This window comes from Oreochromis aureus, linkage group 6 (assembly GCF_013358895.1).
Source record: "Oreochromis aureus strain Israel breed Guangdong linkage group 6, ZZ_aureus, whole genome shotgun sequence".
In the NCBI taxonomy this organism is placed as follows: Eukaryota; Metazoa; Chordata; class Actinopteri; order Cichliformes; family Cichlidae; genus Oreochromis; species Oreochromis aureus.
This window is the reverse complement of record NC_052947.1, coordinates 735,782-754,924: the sequence shown is the minus strand read 5'-3', so window position 1 is coordinate 754,924 and position 19,143 is coordinate 735,782. Positions and strand designations below refer to the sequence as shown.

Genomic DNA, 19,143 nt, shown 5'->3' with positions numbered 1-19,143 from the left:
TACTGAACTTTAAGCTTTATATAACTTGCATGATCCAAGTAAGCCAGTTGCTGGTTTTTGTTATATATTATTATTTTTTGTTTTATTATTATATTTCTCATTATTGAGCACTTGTTTTGTTTTATCCTTTATCCTATGTTCGTCAACATATTTTGTTTTTACTTTTGACATTAAACTAAGCTCCATCATTAGGAAAAGTTCACTTCCCAAAGCTTAAAAGAGTAGATAAACAACCCGCCGAGCATCAGTGACTTGGTCGAAGCACTTGAAGGCGTATGAAGGTAAAAGAAGCGGCTGATAATGTAAAAGAAATATTAAAACATGTCACATACCTCGTACTTATAATCTGGGATGTAGATAAGCTGTGTGAAATGCATGCAACACAACTTGTTGATCTTAGATTTGATTCATTTAAATACTTCCATTACTTCTTATATTAATAAATACTTACAAATACTCTACACATATTTTAAGAAATTAAATATTTGACATAACACACAAATACAGTACATGTTAATTTATAAATATCAACGTAAGATTTTTGTGTATTAAGCACACAGACTTGGATTACACTGTTGGTTTTGGTCTGCACAGTGGATTTTTTTTTTTTTTTTTAAACCATCTGCCTCATTGAAAAAGCTTGATCGCACCCATGAATAGATGGTGCTGTGTATCTCTGATTCCACATGAACACCTGTTAAAATGTACCATAAGCTGTCTGTAGATAAATCAGTACTGGGGATTCAGAATCTTTGGTGAGTAATGACAAAGTGTCAAAAGCACAAGTAATGACATTATGTTATACACTTGTTCTCACAGCATGTTCTCACCAGTTCCAAAAACTGTGTTTGGAGAAGAACACTCTGGGCTCAAACACATACAGCTTCAGCAGAATCTCCAGAATATACAGAGCCAGAAAAACCCACTCTGAGTTTGCAATCATTGGATTCTCCTCATCAAGACCGATGAAAACTGCATTCACCAGTATGATCAGGTCGTATACCATAACAAAGGCCCTGGAAATAAACACATATAGTTCTGTGTTTGTAACTACTTAAATCAAAACCAGAGAAAAAAAACAGAAGGTTTCAAAGTTCAATTTGTATCTCACCGATGTTGGACCAGTTGGCATAGGAGTTTGCTGGGGGCTGACTGGTAGAGGGAAGGGCACAAACTTTGAAGTGGATGAGGTCTTGACTTAATTGTTATTATTTCAATATTCAAGAGGTCAGCCAGCTGGACAAATGCCACCTTACCTGTAAAATAATCATCCTAGAATTCTAATCAAAAATGTTACAAAAATATAAAAACTTGAACTTAGGTCTATTTTAAATGAATCATCTAATGTAACAACCTTCTGTTTGTTAAATGCAGGAATTGCAGTATGCCCCGCCAAACTGTTTTCATTTTTCCTTCCCCTATATAGCAGCATATTTGGAAATTTTCATCCCCTGTGCAAGACTGAAAACTGAAGTAACTCTAACTGCCACTTGAGGCTTGCTCTGTAAGCAAGACTCCCATGTGAAAATGCAAAGTTTTACAGTTTTAGACAGGATGTCTAAAGCGTAGCACAAAAATGGTTTTCACAGTGAGGAAAAAGAAAACAGAAAAAGCAACTTCACGCTATTACTCAAGTGCAAAGTCACACACACTGCATGTTCACAAAGCAGAGGTTAAAAACCAAAATGCATGGTTTAAAACAAAAAAAAAAAACATGCATAAGAGGCAGTAGTGTATAGCTTGATAAACGAATTCAGTGATAACAACCACAACCATATGTGCACAGCACACACAGCACACACAGAGAAAAAAATGTATAACTGTAAAGATCAATTAGGTTGTTTTGCTTTTTTTTTTTTTTAACTTTTTGTGTTTATAACATCAGATGTTGTGGTTGGTGGAAAAATAGAAACGCTCAATGATAATGCATTTTGACTTCCTTCATGTGGAAGATGAGTGTGAAGACACTGACTCAGCAGAGTATGCAGAGCTGAATGATACTGGACATCTGAACAACGCCTCAGCTTCAAGGATTAGACTGGACTGGTGACAATTTAATGGCCTTTAGGTAGATTTAGGGCATGCAAGTTGTACTCCGTTTACACATGAAGACGAAAAACTGTGACACAACCTGGTCACCTAAGGCTTTAAGCAATTAAAATGCATGTACATTTACTCTTATTCATAACCTTACTCTTATTCCAAAGCAAATGCAAAATGTCGAGATATTTGTGTAGAACAATAGAAAATGTAATGCAGTTCCATAGTTTGTCTATGACATGCAATCATATTCAGTCGTACAGAGCCAGTTTGGCCTGGAAATGTTGCTGAAATGTAAAGAAGGCAGCATTGCACAGCGGTTTTGTTCATTTGTCCTGAATATTACATTCTTCTCATAGCTTCTTAGCTGTGGATCTGGGATCCAATGAACTATTTTGCCAAGTTGCATAGTGACGCACCAGGGGTTTATTAAAAGCTAGACAGAAATTTTACACTTTGCGATGTCTACAACATTACTGACTTTGCCTACTTGCTTAAATTACAATTTCAGGGGCATTAACCATGAGTTTGTCTTTGCATTTCTCACTCTTTAAAGATCACAAATAGTTCTTTCAAACTATATATTACCTTTTAACATTTTTACATGCATACTTTCATCATGTCATTCTCATTATGCCTTTCTCTTCCAACACTCTCTCTCTCTCTCTCCTCTTCCTCCTTATCTCCAACCTCATCTCCTTAAATTAAGTCAGGGGTCTAACACATGAAAATGTACATAAATATGCTCAGTTATTCTCCATATTGTCACAATTACTTGTCAGCTGACTAGACATGTGACATGCAGATTAGACAGCTGACAACAAACTGGCTAAACAAAAATAAATCTCATCTGTTCCATCTTGGGTACTTATAAAGAACTTTACTGAACTCAACTTCCCTAAACGTTCTTTGGATTAAAGGTGTGTATGTTGGTTTGGATATCACTCACCAATGGCCCCTTGGTTCTTGTCATCGGAGACGCTCCACAGCAGCTCTCTGTGAGCATTACTAAGGTTGGGTTGGACCAGTCGGACCAGTTGGTTCCAGCTGGCCTGGGTCACCACTGGCTCGCCGCCCTCCTCCCTTTGCTCCTGTAGAACACCAAATGCTCGCACCATCTTGTGCCTCTTAGCTCTCACTAGCTGCCGTACCTCTTCCTGTTGTAAATTATAATTTTCTACTTAAATGACATGGAATGTGCAAAGATGAATGGAAATCTACTGTATTCACAAAAGATACGACATAAATTTATAGAAAAATAAGTAAGTTAAGTAAAGTTAATAAATAATTCCAAGATCCAGGTGCTGTTGTAACAAAGGAACTTTCAAATTTTTGGGATAAATCTTATTTGATTGAATTGACAAATTTTAATCAGATCTGCTTGCCACTTTAACATTTCGGTTGATATAATCTTACATGGCATATAGAGTACTTTGCAAAACCCTTTGCATATCTTCTCAGGAGGTATGGCAAGTCACTGAATAATCAGACGTTTGGCGGTCAATCCCTGACTGCTTCAGTCTCCATGTCAAAATACCTTCAGTCAAGTTACTGAACCCGAAGTTGTTCTCTGATGTATGCATCAGAGTGGCAATGCTTGTGTGAATGTTGCATGATTTTGTACAATTTAACAATCCTAAAAGTCAATATTGGGTACAACGTCCTTTATTCTTTACCACAGCCTGATATTTCTTAGGCAAGCTTTCTTGAAGTAGTCTTCATGAATAGTTCTCCAAGCTTCTTGAAGGAATTCCAAAGTTCTTCTTTAGATGTTGGGTGCCATTGGTTCCATTCATCAAGAGGATCCAAAAGTGTTTTATTAATGTTGAGGTCCTGGTTCAAGGGAGGCCAACCTATGACTGATTGCGTTCCATCAAGCTTTTATTGCATTGTCAGTGTTTTGGGGATCACTGCCATGCTGAAAAACTAAGCCATTGCCAAAAAAAAAATGCCGGCCAGATGGTATTGCATGATCGATCAAATCTGACAGTACATTTTTATGTACATAGTTTCATCAATTTTGACAAGATTCCCAACACCACTGGCTGAAATGCTCAAATTAGGACAGAACCTTTACTTTGATTTACAGATGGCTATAGACACTTACTGTACCTCTCTGCCAACTTCCTCTGAACATACTGATTTAAGTTTAAAATTTCATTTTGGATTTATGATACCATAAGGCCTGTCCCACTGATTTTCCGTTCAGTTTTTGTGGAATGTGGTATAGCTTGGCCTTTTCTTCTGGTTTCCCTCTCTTAAGAATGACTTCTCTATAGCCACACTTCCACTGAGACTATTTGTAATGAGGCTTCAGTGAACAGTAGATAAATCAAATGCAGGTCCAGATACATCTCTCAAGTCCTGTGTCAAGCCTTTGTGGTATTTTTCACTATTTTTTTTTAATGCGGAGTGGCTCAAAACCTTTGCACAGTACAGTATGTTTTTTTAAAGAAATTATAAAAATGTAGAGAACCTGGACAGGAAACGGTCACATGGCTGTACCTTCAAGTATTTTTTATAGCTGTTGTATACGACAGCCAAGAAGACGGACATGAAGATGTAAGTGTTGATAAGGATGTACACAATAAAGAAGACTGCAAAGAAGAAGTTGGCGTTGTATGCTGGCATCCTGACAATAAAAAGCAGAAAAAAAGAAGTCAGGCTAAGATACAAAGACAAATAGATATTAAAAGAAGAAAAAAAAAAAACGGTTAGTGTTCACTTCCTTCTTCTTTTCTGTATGGTTCAGACAGTTCCCTCTCAAACCAAGAGATCAGCATCAGAAAGAAACAGAAGAGTTTGTGTGGTTTGAAGTGCTATCTAAATAACAACACTAACTCCACAAACAGTTTCAAAATACATTATGTCAAATACACTAATAAAAATCTGAGAATTATAACTGAGTTTGGCTGAATTGTGTTATTCATGTCGTCTCCTTGCTGTTTAGACATCACGCCTTACTGATACTGAAGGAATACATGCACCACACTGAGTGCAACAAAAATGACATTCAGTGGGTTTCAGCTGAATAAAATTTTTAACAGAAATGACAAAATCAGCTTATTTTTTTTATCAACTGTTCTTTTTCAAATATTAATACTTGGTCCAACGAGATAAGCACTACTAACAACAGTGCTGTTTCTTTCTTTCAGTCAGAGTCACTGAATGATGTATAAGATGATGTGAAGATGTCAATTTAAGATTAAAAAGACAGAATGTGCATCTGGATGGAAATGTGCCATTTATGCCAGTTTTATATGTATGTGTGATAAAGTGCATCTTAACTGCTCTCCAAATATTTAATCATCTATCATTAATCTGTGAATCTATTTTCATCCATGTTTTATAGTCATCTTTGTCTACTTGACTCATATTTTTGCATTTTGTTTTTGTTGATTGTTTGACAAAATGCACATAAAACAACAAAAGTGGAATGAACTAAAACTACATTCCATTTTGCAATCACACGCAAAGTCTGACTTCCACATATTTTCACAAACTGAATCATCTCAAAGTAAATACTATACAAAGTAACGTCATGCAAACTCAGTAAAATTTTAAGTAAGCAATCAGGGATTTAACATACTTTAGAAAAAGGCATGCTTCATGAAGACTGAAATAATTGTAAATTGCTTGACATCAAAGAACACAAACTGAGATTGACAATACAAACTTACATGACGTCAGGGCTATTGGCCGTGGTGACGAGGACGTACAAGTCAAACATGATTTCCAGGTAGCTGGTGAAATATGGAGTTCCATTTATGTTCGTCAAACCTCTAAAGAGAGAGAAAAAAATACATACACTTAAAAACTATTGCTAAAACTAAAAAAAAAAAATACTCTACTGTTTCACTGAAAAAAACCCCAAAAAAAACCACATGGCCTCAGTAGAGCCTTTGGGAAAATGTTGACCTCTGTCTAACTGTGCCAGGTGTTGTGGCTCTTTGACTGACCACGAGAACATGTTTGTAAATGTTGCATAATCTTTAAATCTTTGCTTATTTATATGGATGACATAGCTGGGTGTTTGCACAATTGTCTGTGCAAGCTCATGTTATAAATTACAATTTCATTGGTTGCATCATGCAAGATTTTATTACATAGAGAAAGAAAGAAATTCAGTTCAATTCAATTCAATTTTATTTATATGCGCCAAATCACAACAGAAGTCGCCTCAAGGCACTTTATATTGTACAGTAGATCGCGCAATAATACATACAGAGAAAAACCCAACAATCATATGACCCCCTATGAGCAAGCACTTTGGCGACAGTGGGAAGGAAAAACTCCCTTTTAACAGGAAGAAACCTCCGGCAGAACCAGGCTCAGGGAGGGGCGGCCATCTGCTGCGACCGGTTGGGGTGAAAGAAGGAAAACAGGATAAAGACATGCTGTGGAAGAGAGACAGAGATTAATAACAGATATGATTCGATGCAGAGAGGTCTATTAACACATAGTGAGTGAGAAAGGTGACTGGAAAGGAAAAACTCAATGCATCATGGGAATCCCGGCAGCCTCGTCTATTGCAGCATAACTAAGGGAGGATTCAGGGTCACCTGGTCCAGCCCTAACTATATGCTTTAGCAAAAAGGAAAGTTTTAAGCCTAATATTGAAAGTAGAGATAGTGTCTGTCTCCCGAATCCAAACTGGAAGCTGGTTCCACAGAAGAGGGGCCTGAAAACTGAAGGCTCTGCCTCCCATTCTACTTTTAAATACTCTAGGAACAACAAGTAGGCCTGCAGTGTGAGAGCGAAGTGCTCTAATAGGGTGATATGGTACTCTAAGGTCATTAAGATAAGATGGGGCCTGATTATTTAAGGAGCAGGTGAGGAGCAGGATTTTGAATTCAATTCTGGATTTAACAGGAAGCCAATGAAGAGAAGCCAAAACAGGAGAAATATGCTCTCTCTTTCTAGTCCCTGTCAGTACTCTTAATCCAGGTAATATATTTGGATTGGATATTAGTCTGATCTTGACTCAATCTCAGATCTTTAAATGTATTCAGCTTGTTACAAAATGTCAGAAAATGACCCAGCAAGTCTGTCAAGTCTGTTGTCTGTATGCTGGTTACTATTGTCCCATGTACTCCCATTATTCCAGGCTTCTCACTGGACTGCCTGAAAACTATCATCTGTTACCTACCTGCCTGTTATTCATGTAGAGCACTTTTGGTTTTGCATGAAGTGTTTTCAGGTTGCATAGGTCTCAAAGACTCCCAAGTTATAAGCAATGTACATACAGTCTTTTAAAAGATAATAAACAGGCCAAAAAGAAGTCATATAGATGGAATGAAATGACTTGAATGATTCTAACTGAAAACAAGTTTAAAGAGAATTTGAAAACTGATGTCAAGAGCCAACATCAGAATAAAAGGTACAGCTTTCTCACCGTTTGCCCAGCAACTTGAGCGCCATGAGGGAGAAGATGAGGATACTAAACATGAAGAGCAGGAAGACGTAGAAAATCTGAGGCAGAGCATTGCGGATGCTCCTGAATGCTCTGCGGAGCTGAACACAAAGGAGCACACAGTGACACAGTTTTACATGCGGGGGGTTCACACGAACAACAAAAGCTCTTTCCTTATACACTTATCAACAACGTTTTCAAGTGCCATTGGCTCGTGAAATCAAACATTTACATGTTTAACAACATTATGTCTGCCTCAAACACTCCACAAATTCCTAGCAGAGAAAAACAAAACATGATCCATTGATCACACAGCAGAAAATTCATGACAGACAGCAATCAAAACACCACTTTAAGAGCCTTGATCAGCTGAACACAAACGAATGCTCAAACTCTGACCAGATGTGAAAACATTTTCAGAAATGACTTAAACTGAATTTAGGACCAAAGCTTTCTAAATGTCTGCAAAATATGGGTCACTTGGATTTCTGGGCAATTTGTCATTTACGACATACATGCATAAAACTTCTGTATGAGCCTAATCACCTTCAGGGCTGAAAAAGACTGGGAAAAAAAAAACATGCCAAAAAAATGTAGTGGTTAGTACTATTGACACAGCAAGATGGTTCTTGCTGTACTATGTTAGGTTAACTGGTGATTCTAAACTGGCTATGGATGTGAGATGGATAGTGTTTTAAGTACGTAGAATAAAATATGCCTATCGAGTGGACAAGTATAGCAAAAGCTGTAATGGTCCACTTGGGAAAATAGATTTGTTGGGGATTTTGTTTGACAACAAATCTGACTGCTGAACTGCCGGACAGGACAGGCAAAAAATAAAATAAATAAATAAGTTAAGTGGTTAAATAATAGAAGTTTGTTAAAAAAAGACCTAAAAATTTAAATCTTTACATAGAGCCATCTTGTGATGTCTGTGCAATATTTTTTTTTTTACAGCCACATCATCAATAATCCCCACAAACAAATATATATTTGGTGTCAAAAAACACTGAGCTAATGTAGACGTCATATTTTGAGAATGACCTCCTAACAGGGATGATTTCTTCTTGAACGTGTATTCTGGTAAATGTTATTTCCCTTAGCCTAATCTTCACTGTAGTACACACCGTTTCTGAGTTTAACCCTAGGAATGTAGGAGACTAATCATAGAAAGAAGACACCAAGACAGTCTATAGCAGAGCCATGAAAAATTTAACCAATGACCTACATTCGACCGCAGTGCTTATCCTCACTTTACTTTTAGTGCCAAGCCTTCCCATATTAGTTCAGCAGAGCTAGTTTTCTCTAAAGGTGGTGCTCATTACAACTGAAATGGATCATTCTCTGGAGAGCAGAAAAGAAATCTGACTTTTCATGATAATCTCCCTATAATTAATTTAATGGGGGAAAAAAGGAAAAAAATTGAAATGTTAATGGTAATGAAGCTTTGATTACTGACTGTGGATTGTTTAAACATTCAGCCATTACCTGCCGTCCCTCTGTGACATTGACCAGTAGAAGCGGCCGCAGGACTCTGGACCAGCGGACACCATAATAATTTGCAGCTTTCAGTGCTCCATAAATGATCATATCAACCAAAGTGAGCTAGTCAATGCACAAAAGAACAAAGTCATTTAATGGTAAATAGACTGGTTGTTATATAGTGCTTTTCTACTCTGAGCACTCAAAGCGCTTTACACAGCTTGCCTCATTCACCCAGTCACACAAGCACTTTTTTCTATGCAAGTGCTTCTAACATTCACACACACATTGAAAAATACCAGCTTCAATGCTAGTATTTACTATTTATTTGCATTTCAAAGAGTCATATGCACTTCAAGATGCATATGTCAATACTTAAAGTGTTTCCATGACCAAATTAGCTAGATAAGAATAAACAGGATTATTCTAAGATGAAATTATTTGAGCAGCAGTTGAAGGACAAAGATTAGTCTTCTTTGAAACGAAAATGATTTCATATAAAATACAAACAAAATAACAACTTTATTCCAGAAAATAGAAAGTTGTGCAAGAAAATTTGGCACTATTCCATGTGACTGAGAGCCTCAGAATCACTGAGTCACGAGGAAGCTTTACTACTTTGGTAGTGCTGAGAAAGCAACATCTTAGGCTAAAGGTTGTTTCACAACAAGAGGAAAGCCTTCTCAGCACATCCTGTCTCTGCAGCTCAGCACACGTTAACAGTTTCAGCTTTCAGACCCTAAACCAGGAAGTCCTCCGGGTCCACACTGCAAACTCACCAACTGACAGGAATGTATAACCTCTTCCTAAGTACTTAGTCAAAACACATGTTTACAATGACTTGTTCTGGCTCTCTCTGAGCTAGAGGAGCCTTCTTCCAAAATCTTCCAATTAAAAATCCATATATATTAATAATGTGTATAAACCCCTCCCACAATAATAATGTAGATTGGCACTCCTACCGTGAGGATGACAATGATGCAGATATTTTTGGGATCTTTCCAGAACTTGTCACGGAGAATCACCTTGGCATAGTGAATGAGTCGAATGGTGAAGATGAGCAGACAGAGTATCTCCACCAGCATGGTGGCCTGAAAAACAACATAGCATGACCATACTTCTGATAATAATTTAACTTCATGGACTTCACAGTAGCTAGTCTATCTCACTGATCTCAACTGCACTACAGTAATTGCGGTATAGACAATCATACTGTACAAAACAATAATTATAGTTTTACAATGGTTTACAACTGTTTATTAATGCTTGCAATTGTATATCTACAATCTGTATAGTTTTCATATTTTTAAACATATGTATAACCTGTTCATAGCCTGTGTATACTTCTAGTATATTCATAACATACCTTCATACCGTGTACATTGTAACATACCTATAATAGATCCATATTCTGTATTGTATATTATTGCTAAAGCACTTTCTGGATGGATGCAAACTGCATTTAGTTGCCTTGTACTTGTGACATGTGCAATGACAATAAAGTTGAATTCTATTCTATTCTATTCTTCAGGACTGGTAAAATGTTGAATGGCCTGAAAATCTATTCAGTCTTTTTATAATAAAATCCTGAGGTGTAGACAGTAATTAGTATTTCTATTCATACAAGCCACAGAAGATTACATTAGAGGCAGTCAATGTTAATGGTATTATTAATTACTTTTACATTATCAGCTATTACTGAACTCCAATTTGGAATTTCAACGATTGCTCCTTTTTCATATCACATATAGGTCAAGGGTCAAGGTCAAGTTTTTTTATATAGCACATTTCCAAACCGTCCATGCTGCACAAAGTGCTTAACCATGTAAAATGCCACTAAAACAAATAAAATGTAAAACAATGATGCAGTAAAATATAGAAAAAACAAATAAATAAATAAGTCAATAAAAACAATTAAAACAACAACTAAGTCTGTTAAAACCAAAATGTTTAGGTCAAAGTGTGTTAAAAGCCAGACCATAAAAATGTGTCTTCAGTAACGATTTAAATTGATCAAGTGTTTGTGCAGATCTAATGTGGGATCTGCCTCAGAGAAGGCTCTGATGCCACGAGACTGATATAGAAAGACATACAAAGACTGTAGATACATCAAAATATAATATATACCCTAATACCATTATCTCTCAGTTTCATAAAAACTATAGCGGTATGTAGTTTGTAACAAATTACTGCTGATTGAAGAGCAGCTTATTTTAAGTGATTAGAACATTATACTAGAACTAAACATCTGCCGTGTCTCAATCATTACCAAAGATCAGACATATGGCAATGTATCCATAATAGACCCCATCCATCCAAGCGTATTGACTGTACTTGGCAACAGTAATTCTTGTTGTGCTCCAGAGACCTGTTGTGAGCTGGCTGTTACCGTTACTTAAAAAGCCATCTCTAGACCCAGCTGTCTTAGCTAATTATAGGCCAATCTCCAACCTTCCTTTCATATCAAACATCCTTGAAAGAGTAGTTGTCAAACAGCTAACAGATCATCTGCAGAGGAATGGCTTATTTGAAGCGTTTCAGTCAGGTTTCAGAGCTCATCACAGCACAGAAACAGCTTTAGTGAAGGTTACAAATGATCTTCTTATGGCCTCTGACAGTGGACTCATCTCTGTGCTTGTCCTGCTAGACCTCAGTGCAGTGTTCGATACTGTCGACCATAATATCCTATTAGAGCGATTAAAGCATGCTGTAGGTATTACAGGTACTTCACTGCAGTGGCTTGTATCATATCTAACTAATAGACTCCACACATTTTCAATGCTTTGCAGATAACACACAGCTTTATCCATTCATGAAGCCATATCTCACACACCAATTAGTTAAACTGCAGGAATGTCTTACTCTCTGAAAAGCCTTCAGTTAATCTAAAATGCTGCAGCAAGAGTCCTGACAGGGACTAGAAAGAGAGAGCAGATTTCTCCTATATTGGCTTCCCTTCATTGGCTTCCTGTTAAATCCAGAATTGAATTCAAAATCCTGCTCCTCACATACAAGGTCTTAAGTAATCAGGCCCCATCTTATCTTAATGACCTTAGAGTACCATATAACCCTATTAAAGCACTTCACTCTCACACTGTATAAGTAGAATGGGAGGCAGAGCCTTCAGTTTTCAGGCCCCTCGTCTGTGGAACCAGCCTTGAGTTTGGATTCGGGAGACAGACACTATCTCTACTTTTAAGATTAGGCTTCAAACTTTCTTTTTTTGCTAAAGCATATAGTTAGGGCTGGATTGGGTGACCCTGAATCCTCCCTTAGTTATGCTGCAATAGACGTAGGGTGCCGGGGGATTCCCATGATACATTTAATATTTCTTCTTCAGTCACCTTTCTCACTCACTATGTGTTAATAGACCTCTCTGCACTGGATCATACTTGTTTTTAATCTCTGTCTCTCATCCACAGCATGTCTTTATCCTATCTTCCTTCTCTCACCCCAACCGGTCGCAGCAGATGGCCCCGCCCCTCTCTCAGCCTGGTTCTGCTGGAGGTTTCTTCCTGTTAAAAGGGAGTTTTTCCTTCCCACTGTCGCCAAAGTGCTTGCTCATAGGGGGTCATATGATTGTTGGGTTTTTCTCTGTATGTATTATTGTAGGGTCTACCTTACAATAAAAAGCGCCTTGAAAAAACTAACAAACAACAACAACAACCAAACAAACTAGTAAGAAAGTATGCCATCTGTCTATGTAAACTGCTGTATTTCATTTTTTTGCATTCATTAATTTTGCTACATATTTGCTAAATTTAACATCTGTCTAAGTTTAATTACTAGTCAACCTATAAACCAAAATGAAACCTAGATTTACAAGAGCCCTCATAACATCACTTAGTTAGTACTTAGTTTATATCAGAATAACTCCTATACTGTTTTTGCATAGACTCTCCTTCAATCAGCATGACAGAGGCTCAGATATTTTGTCTTTACCTTTGATCAGTTCCAATACTGTCTGCATCTCTGAATTTTTCAATAAGCACTTAGGATTGTTTGGACATTTGGCGCTGCTGACAAAACTTTTATTCCTCTCAGCATCATTAGCCTGCACATTAAAAAGAGAAACTATGAAAATAGGACAGTGTCTTTGTGTGGCAGTTGCAGTCTTACCCATATAGGCAGAGGGTATACAGCTGGATCCTCGAAGATGGCCAGAGACAGATTGACCAGCATGAAGAAGTAGAGGAGTACCTTTAGGGCCCAATGATTATAGAGCATATACAGTCTGAAAACCCACACACAAAGTTGGATATTAGATCAACTCACACTCGTTATTCAATCCAAACTGCATGCTATAGCATGACTTAAAGTCTTCACATCCAAATGCATTTCACATTAGGGGGAAGTCATTTCATGTCCATCATAGTTTGCCATAGCAGATGGACTAATAAACAGGAGAAAATGTTGCATTTGCTGGGACAATATGTTCTACTTGAAAAATTATCCATTCAACAATGTTGATTTAAATCTGTTATAAAGACTAATATGTATTTTTTAAACGTTAAATATGAAATTATGATACCTTACAGCAAATATACAGAATTTAAAAATTACCAACCAGTCAGCACAGGCAAAGAAAGTCATTGTAAACAGAGCTAAAAGAAACTGTTCTAGTCTGACATGCTCAAACTGCTGGTCAAAAAAACCTTAAGAGGAGACTGAGAGGAATGAAACATCTTCCAGGCTGAACAGATGAAACATACATATGCACAGAAATCAGCACAACAGAGATACAGCAGAGACAAACAAAATAATTATAGAATTTCAACTTATTTAATATGGATGGATGGATGTGAAAGTCGCACCTGACAGCCTGAGGTAATGTGTCAAAGTAGACATTTCTGTTGTACTGGGCATCTGACACATAGATGGCAGCCAAGTTAAAATCCTGAAACACACAGAAGATTATTTAAAGGATTTAAATATTACTCTCAATATAAGAAAATCTGCAAAATAAAAGGTATTTAATGCTGAAAAATTAAGAAAAATAAAACAAATCTACTATCTGATTGTTTTTCAGTTACGTATAATTGTTCGTTTCCTTAATACTCACATTTCCTTTGTCTGTTAGTGGGTTGTTTTTTTGGTTTTTGGGGTGGCTTGTCTGATACATATATAAATGGTATGAGATCAAGTGTAAACCATCATTATGATATTAACTGTAGGCACACTGGACAAGGCACAGTATGAATTACAACAGCCTACCTAAGCCATTTCTCTGTATGAGATACAGCAGGTAAAATCAGTTTTGACCATGTGACAAACTGTTGCTATTGATAAGAAATTCTCACCAGAGAACCCATCCAATCCACACATTCGAAGAAATCAATCCCAATAAATTATGTGTAATAATAAGAAATGATACAGAAAACGTATTGACCACACAAAGTAAGGGATGTACAAAAACGCATGGAAAGTCATGACACCAGCTGAATAATATCAGTAAGCAGTCCTGCCAATTGGTTTAAATTCATGTTGGTTCATTCAAACTGATGGCCTATAAAAACGTGTCTCATAAGAAACATGGGTAAAACCAATGAGGACTCTCAAGACCTTCGAGGCCTTATTGTTGCAAAACATACTGATAGCAATGGTTACAGAAGAATTTCTAAACTACTGAAGGTTCTAGTGACCACTTTTGAAGCCGATATCCGGAAGTTGAAAGAACATCATTTCACCATAAACCGGCCACGACCAGGTGCTCACTGCAAGATTTCAGACAGAGAAAATGAAAAGAATTTTCACAAGAGTTTTCAAAGACTCGCGAACCACTTGTATAGAATACAGAATATGGTCTGGTCAAATGAGGACAAAACTGAACTCTTTGGGTGCCATAATACACACAATGTTCGGAGGTCAAAGGGCATTGCATTCTGCACTGCACAGCACTCCTGACAGTGAAGTGTGGAGGTGGGAACATCATGGTGTGGGGCTGTTTTTCAGGATACAGCACTGACAACTTCATATAATTGAAGGAGTGATGAATTGGAAAATGTACAGATACTTTTGCTGCCATCTAACTGAATGTTGAACATGAAACAAGGGTGTATGTTTCAGTAAGACAATGATCCCAAACACACAGTCAAGGAAAATCTCAATTGATTTCAGTGAAAGAAAATAAAGCTACTAGAATGGCCCGGCCAATCTGACCTGAATCCAAACGAAAATCATATAAGGGGCCCACAGAACCTTCAAGATTTGAACACTGCTTGTGTAGAAGAATGGGCCAAAATCACACCTGCGCAACACATGAAGCTGTCACAACCAACAAAGGCAAATGTTAGTATGCATGTTCAATAAATTTTGCGCTCTGTCATTTCTCATTATTACGCATAATTTATGGTCATCTGTGGTAAGATTTCTTTACATGTGTAGACTTAACTGGTTGTTATTGGCATCTCGTGAGAATTTTACATCAGCAGCACCTTTAGAAATTGGTGGCACGTTCAATACTTATTTTACCCACTGTAATTATCAGCAGCTTCACCAAAAGGTTGAGGAAATGAAAACAACTTGCGGAAGCCCAGACTCAGGGTCAGCAGTGACCTGCTTGACAGAGCCTCAGTGATGGATCCTTGATTCAGGGCCAATATACATCCCAAGCACCAAAAGACTAGCGCACTTATACAGAAAACGGTGTTAGAGGTCATGTCTATGCTGTCTGATTAATTGGTGAAAATAGTATATTTGGGTAATAGCGCCAATTTCTGCAGCAATATTTTATCATACTTGGGGGGGGGGTCCCCTTTTTTGTTTTTAAACAGTCGTCCAAAGCTATCGAATATCTATTTTACCCTGCACGTCAATGATTCACTTAATGCACAATAAATTCAATTTTAACAGAGAACTAACTAGGGAAGTTGGAAGCTGTATACTAAAGATGGGTGCTTTATGGGGCTTAAAGGACAAGAGTCCAACAGTTTACTGCAGTCGTGGAATCATTTGCACATTCTCCAGGCCGCTGACAGAAAACCTGCACAATTACTTGTAGTTGTACAGGAGCGTCCAGCTGTGTCTTACCTCTTTGCTTTTTGCTGTATTCCCGATGTTTGAAATTCCCTTTCTTGCAGACGCTTCGGGTATGTTTTCATTCTTCTCTGGTTCAGACATCTCTCAACACGACCGGCGCAAAACGTCCCAAAATGTTTCTTAAAACTTTCTGAACGACTCTCGAAATATCTCCAAACTTTCACTACCAGCTCGTTTCTAAGTGGTGAAAAAAAGAAAAACATATATCCAAACTTAGTTTAAGTCGCACTTTTTGACGTAAACGTCACATAAAGCGTCATCCACGAGATTCGCGTCAGAGGATTTCTTTCCAGTGGCATAAAAATGACAACAGCTTGCCATCCATCTCAGCCTACTGATCTGGTCCGAGCCGCTTCAAGCCTTGGTCTAATAAACCACGACTCTTGCTGACTTCACGGACCAGCGGAATGAATAAGGAGGGGGGAAGATACAGTTATGTGTAAAACAGGCTTATTACCATTAAACAAAACAATAGCAAATTATCTCATATTCCCTCATGAAAAACTTGTAAATAGCGAGCAAGGCCTATAATAGACTTACAAAACGCAAAATGTTACGTTTTAACCAGATTTAGAGTAGTTGACCAAACGCCTCAATGAAAATCGACAATAAATGCATAAAAGGTTAAACAAAAAAAATTAACTTTGAATAAATAAGTAAAAGGAAAAAGCTTATTTTCGTAGTATTGTTGATACATGTCATTGTTACATGTCCCTTTTTTATTCTTGTCCAATTAGCCTCTACAATTTAATTTAATTTGTTCTATACTTATTCCTTTGTAGTGGTTTCTATAAAACATTTATTTTTGGTGCTTGTTTTCTTTTTCACCGTTTTCACTGTTGAACTCGTATTATTATGCTGTTGTATTTTTCAGACATTACTCGGAGACAGTAAAAGCACCACATGGTATCATGTGACTCAGCACGATAACGGAAACTGGGAGAGAGAGTCACAGGCATTTAAAATAGAGGGAAAATTAGGAGAATATACAGAAATAAAAGTTTTTGCATTTTTGTAGTGTGTTTATCCTACAATATAACGTGCCTTGATGCGACTGTTGTTGTCATTTGACACTGTATAAATGAAACTGAATTTACCCATTTAGCCCGTTTGCTGATGTTACATTTAGTGAACCACATAAAAAAAATACTTGTCCTCGGCATATTGAAATTACTTTGTAGCGCAAGGTCCTGGTACTTTTGTCAAAGGGCAGTAAACACATAGAAAGTCGCCCTTATACACACACACACACACACACACACACACATATATATAGATAGATAGATAGATATAAGCAGGGAAGAAGGCTACAGTGACAGTGCAAAAGTGCAGTACATATATATATATATATATATATATATATATATATATATATATATATATATATATATACAGTTAAGCCCATAATTATTCATACCCCTGCCAAATTTTGACTTAAAGTTACTTTTGTTCAACAAGCTAGTTCTTTTTGAGCAGAAATGACACAGGTGTCTCCCAAAGATAATAAGACGATGTACAAGAGGCATCATTGTGGAAAAAAATATTTCTCAGGTTTTATTTATATTTTAGCAAAAAGTATCATGTCCAGAATTATTCATACCCTTCTCAATAATCAATAGAAAAGCCTTTATTGGCTATTACAGCAATCAAACGCTTCCTATAATTGCAGACCAGCTTTTTGCATGTCTCCACAGGCATTTTGCCCATTCATCTTTAGCAATGAGCTCCAAATCTTTCAGGTTGAGGGTCTTCTTGCCATCACCCTGATCTTTAGCTCCCTCCACAGATTCTCAATTGGATTCAAGTCAGGACTCTGGCTAGGCCACTGCAAAACGTTAATGTTGTTGTCTGCTAACCATTTCTTCACCACGCTTTGCTGTATGTTTTGGGTCATTGTTGTGCTAAAATGTCCACTGGTTCCCAAGGCCAAGTTTTTCTGCAGACTGCCTGATGTTGTTGTTGAGAATCTTCATGTATTGCTCTTTTTCATGGTGCTGTTTACTGTGATTAGGTTCCCTGGTCCATTGGCTAAAAACACACCCCAAAGCATTAGGTTCCCACCACCATGTTTGACAGTGGGGATGGTGTTCTTTGGGTTGAAGGCTTCTCCATTTTATGCCAAATGAAGGCAACATCATCGTGACCAAATAATTCAATTTTTGTTTCATCTGACCATAACACTGAAGACCAGAAACCTTCTTCTTTGTCCAGATGAGCATTTGCAAAGGCCAAATGAGCTTTTGCATGCCTTAGAAGTGCCTGGAGAAGTGGCGTTTTCCTTGGTCTGCATCCGTGGAACCCAACAGTGTCCATTGGACTGTCTGCCTTGAGACATTGCCACCAGCAGAGCCCAGATTCACCAGAATGGCCTTGGTGGTGATCCTTGGATTCTTTTTCACCTCTCTCACTATTCTCCTGGCCAGCACAGGTTTCACTTTTGGCTTCCGACCACGTCCTCTGAGATTTTCCACTGTGCGGAACATCTTGTATTTTTTAATAATACTTTGCACTGTAGCCACTGGAACTTGAAAACATTTGGATATGGCCTTGTAGCCCATTCCTCACTTGTGAGCAGCCACAATGCACAGCTGCAGGTCCTCACTGAGTTCCTTTGTCTTAGCCATGAATGTCCACAGACCACCTGCAGAGAGCTGCTGTTTTTCACCTGTTGAGTTGATTAAAACAGCTATTTCCAATTAATCAGGGTAATTACGATGCTTTAGAACAGCTTTGACTATTTGGAATGGTATGGAACTTTGGATTTTCCCAGAGACTGTGACAGTTTGTAAAGGGTATGAATAATTCTGGACATGATACTTTTTGCTCAAATGTAAATAAAAGCTGAGAAATATTTTTTCCACAATGATGCGTCTTGTACATCATCTTATTATCTTTTGTGAGACGCCTGTGTCATTTCCAGTCAAAAATAACTTGCTAGTTGAATAAAAGTAACTTTAAGTCAAAATTTGCCAGGGGTATGAATAATTATGGGCTTAACTGTATATGTGTGTGTATATATATATTGTGGCATGCAGAGGAATCTTAACAAAAAAGCTCACAGAGAGATTGAGCTTGCTGTTCAACCCCAATCTGGTAGGGGAAGCTCTTTATTAAAACAGTTGCTGGTGCTACAATTTGCCTCAAGGGTCAACAACAGCACAACAGAAGTC

General features: G+C 37.5%; 1 protein-coding gene across 3 annotated transcripts in view; it reads right to left on the bottom strand.

The window, feature by feature from the left end:
- The window catches only part of tpcn3 (two pore segment channel 3), a 28,987-nt gene extending 12,636 nt beyond the window's left edge, over positions 1 to 16,351 (bottom strand). Inside the window, exons 1-12 of one of the 3 annotated variants that reach the window (XM_039613740.1) lie at positions 15,965 to 16,351; positions 13,750 to 13,832; positions 13,055 to 13,169; positions 9,898 to 10,026; positions 8,942 to 9,058; positions 7,436 to 7,554; positions 5,721 to 5,822; positions 4,546 to 4,672; positions 2,990 to 3,197; positions 1,112 to 1,256; positions 831 to 1,016; positions 333 to 362 (exon numbers count right to left, since the gene is read on the bottom strand). In XM_039613740.1, the coding sequence (XP_039469674.1) occupies positions 333 to 362; positions 831 to 1,016; positions 1,112 to 1,256; positions 2,990 to 3,197; positions 4,546 to 4,672; positions 5,721 to 5,822; positions 7,436 to 7,554; positions 8,942 to 9,058; positions 9,898 to 10,026; positions 13,055 to 13,169; positions 13,750 to 13,832; positions 15,965 to 16,054 (1,451 nt within the window). In that variant the 5' untranslated portion in view covers positions 16,055 to 16,351. The remainder of the gene's footprint in view (positions 1 to 332; positions 363 to 830; positions 1,017 to 1,111; positions 1,257 to 2,989; positions 3,198 to 4,545; positions 4,673 to 5,720; positions 5,823 to 7,435; positions 7,555 to 8,941; positions 9,059 to 9,897; positions 10,027 to 13,054; positions 13,170 to 13,749; positions 13,833 to 15,964) is intronic. The other 2 variants (XM_039613741.1, XM_031751700.2) reach the window with 2 other exon arrangements.
- Positions 16,352 to 19,143: the final 2,792 nt, after the last annotated feature.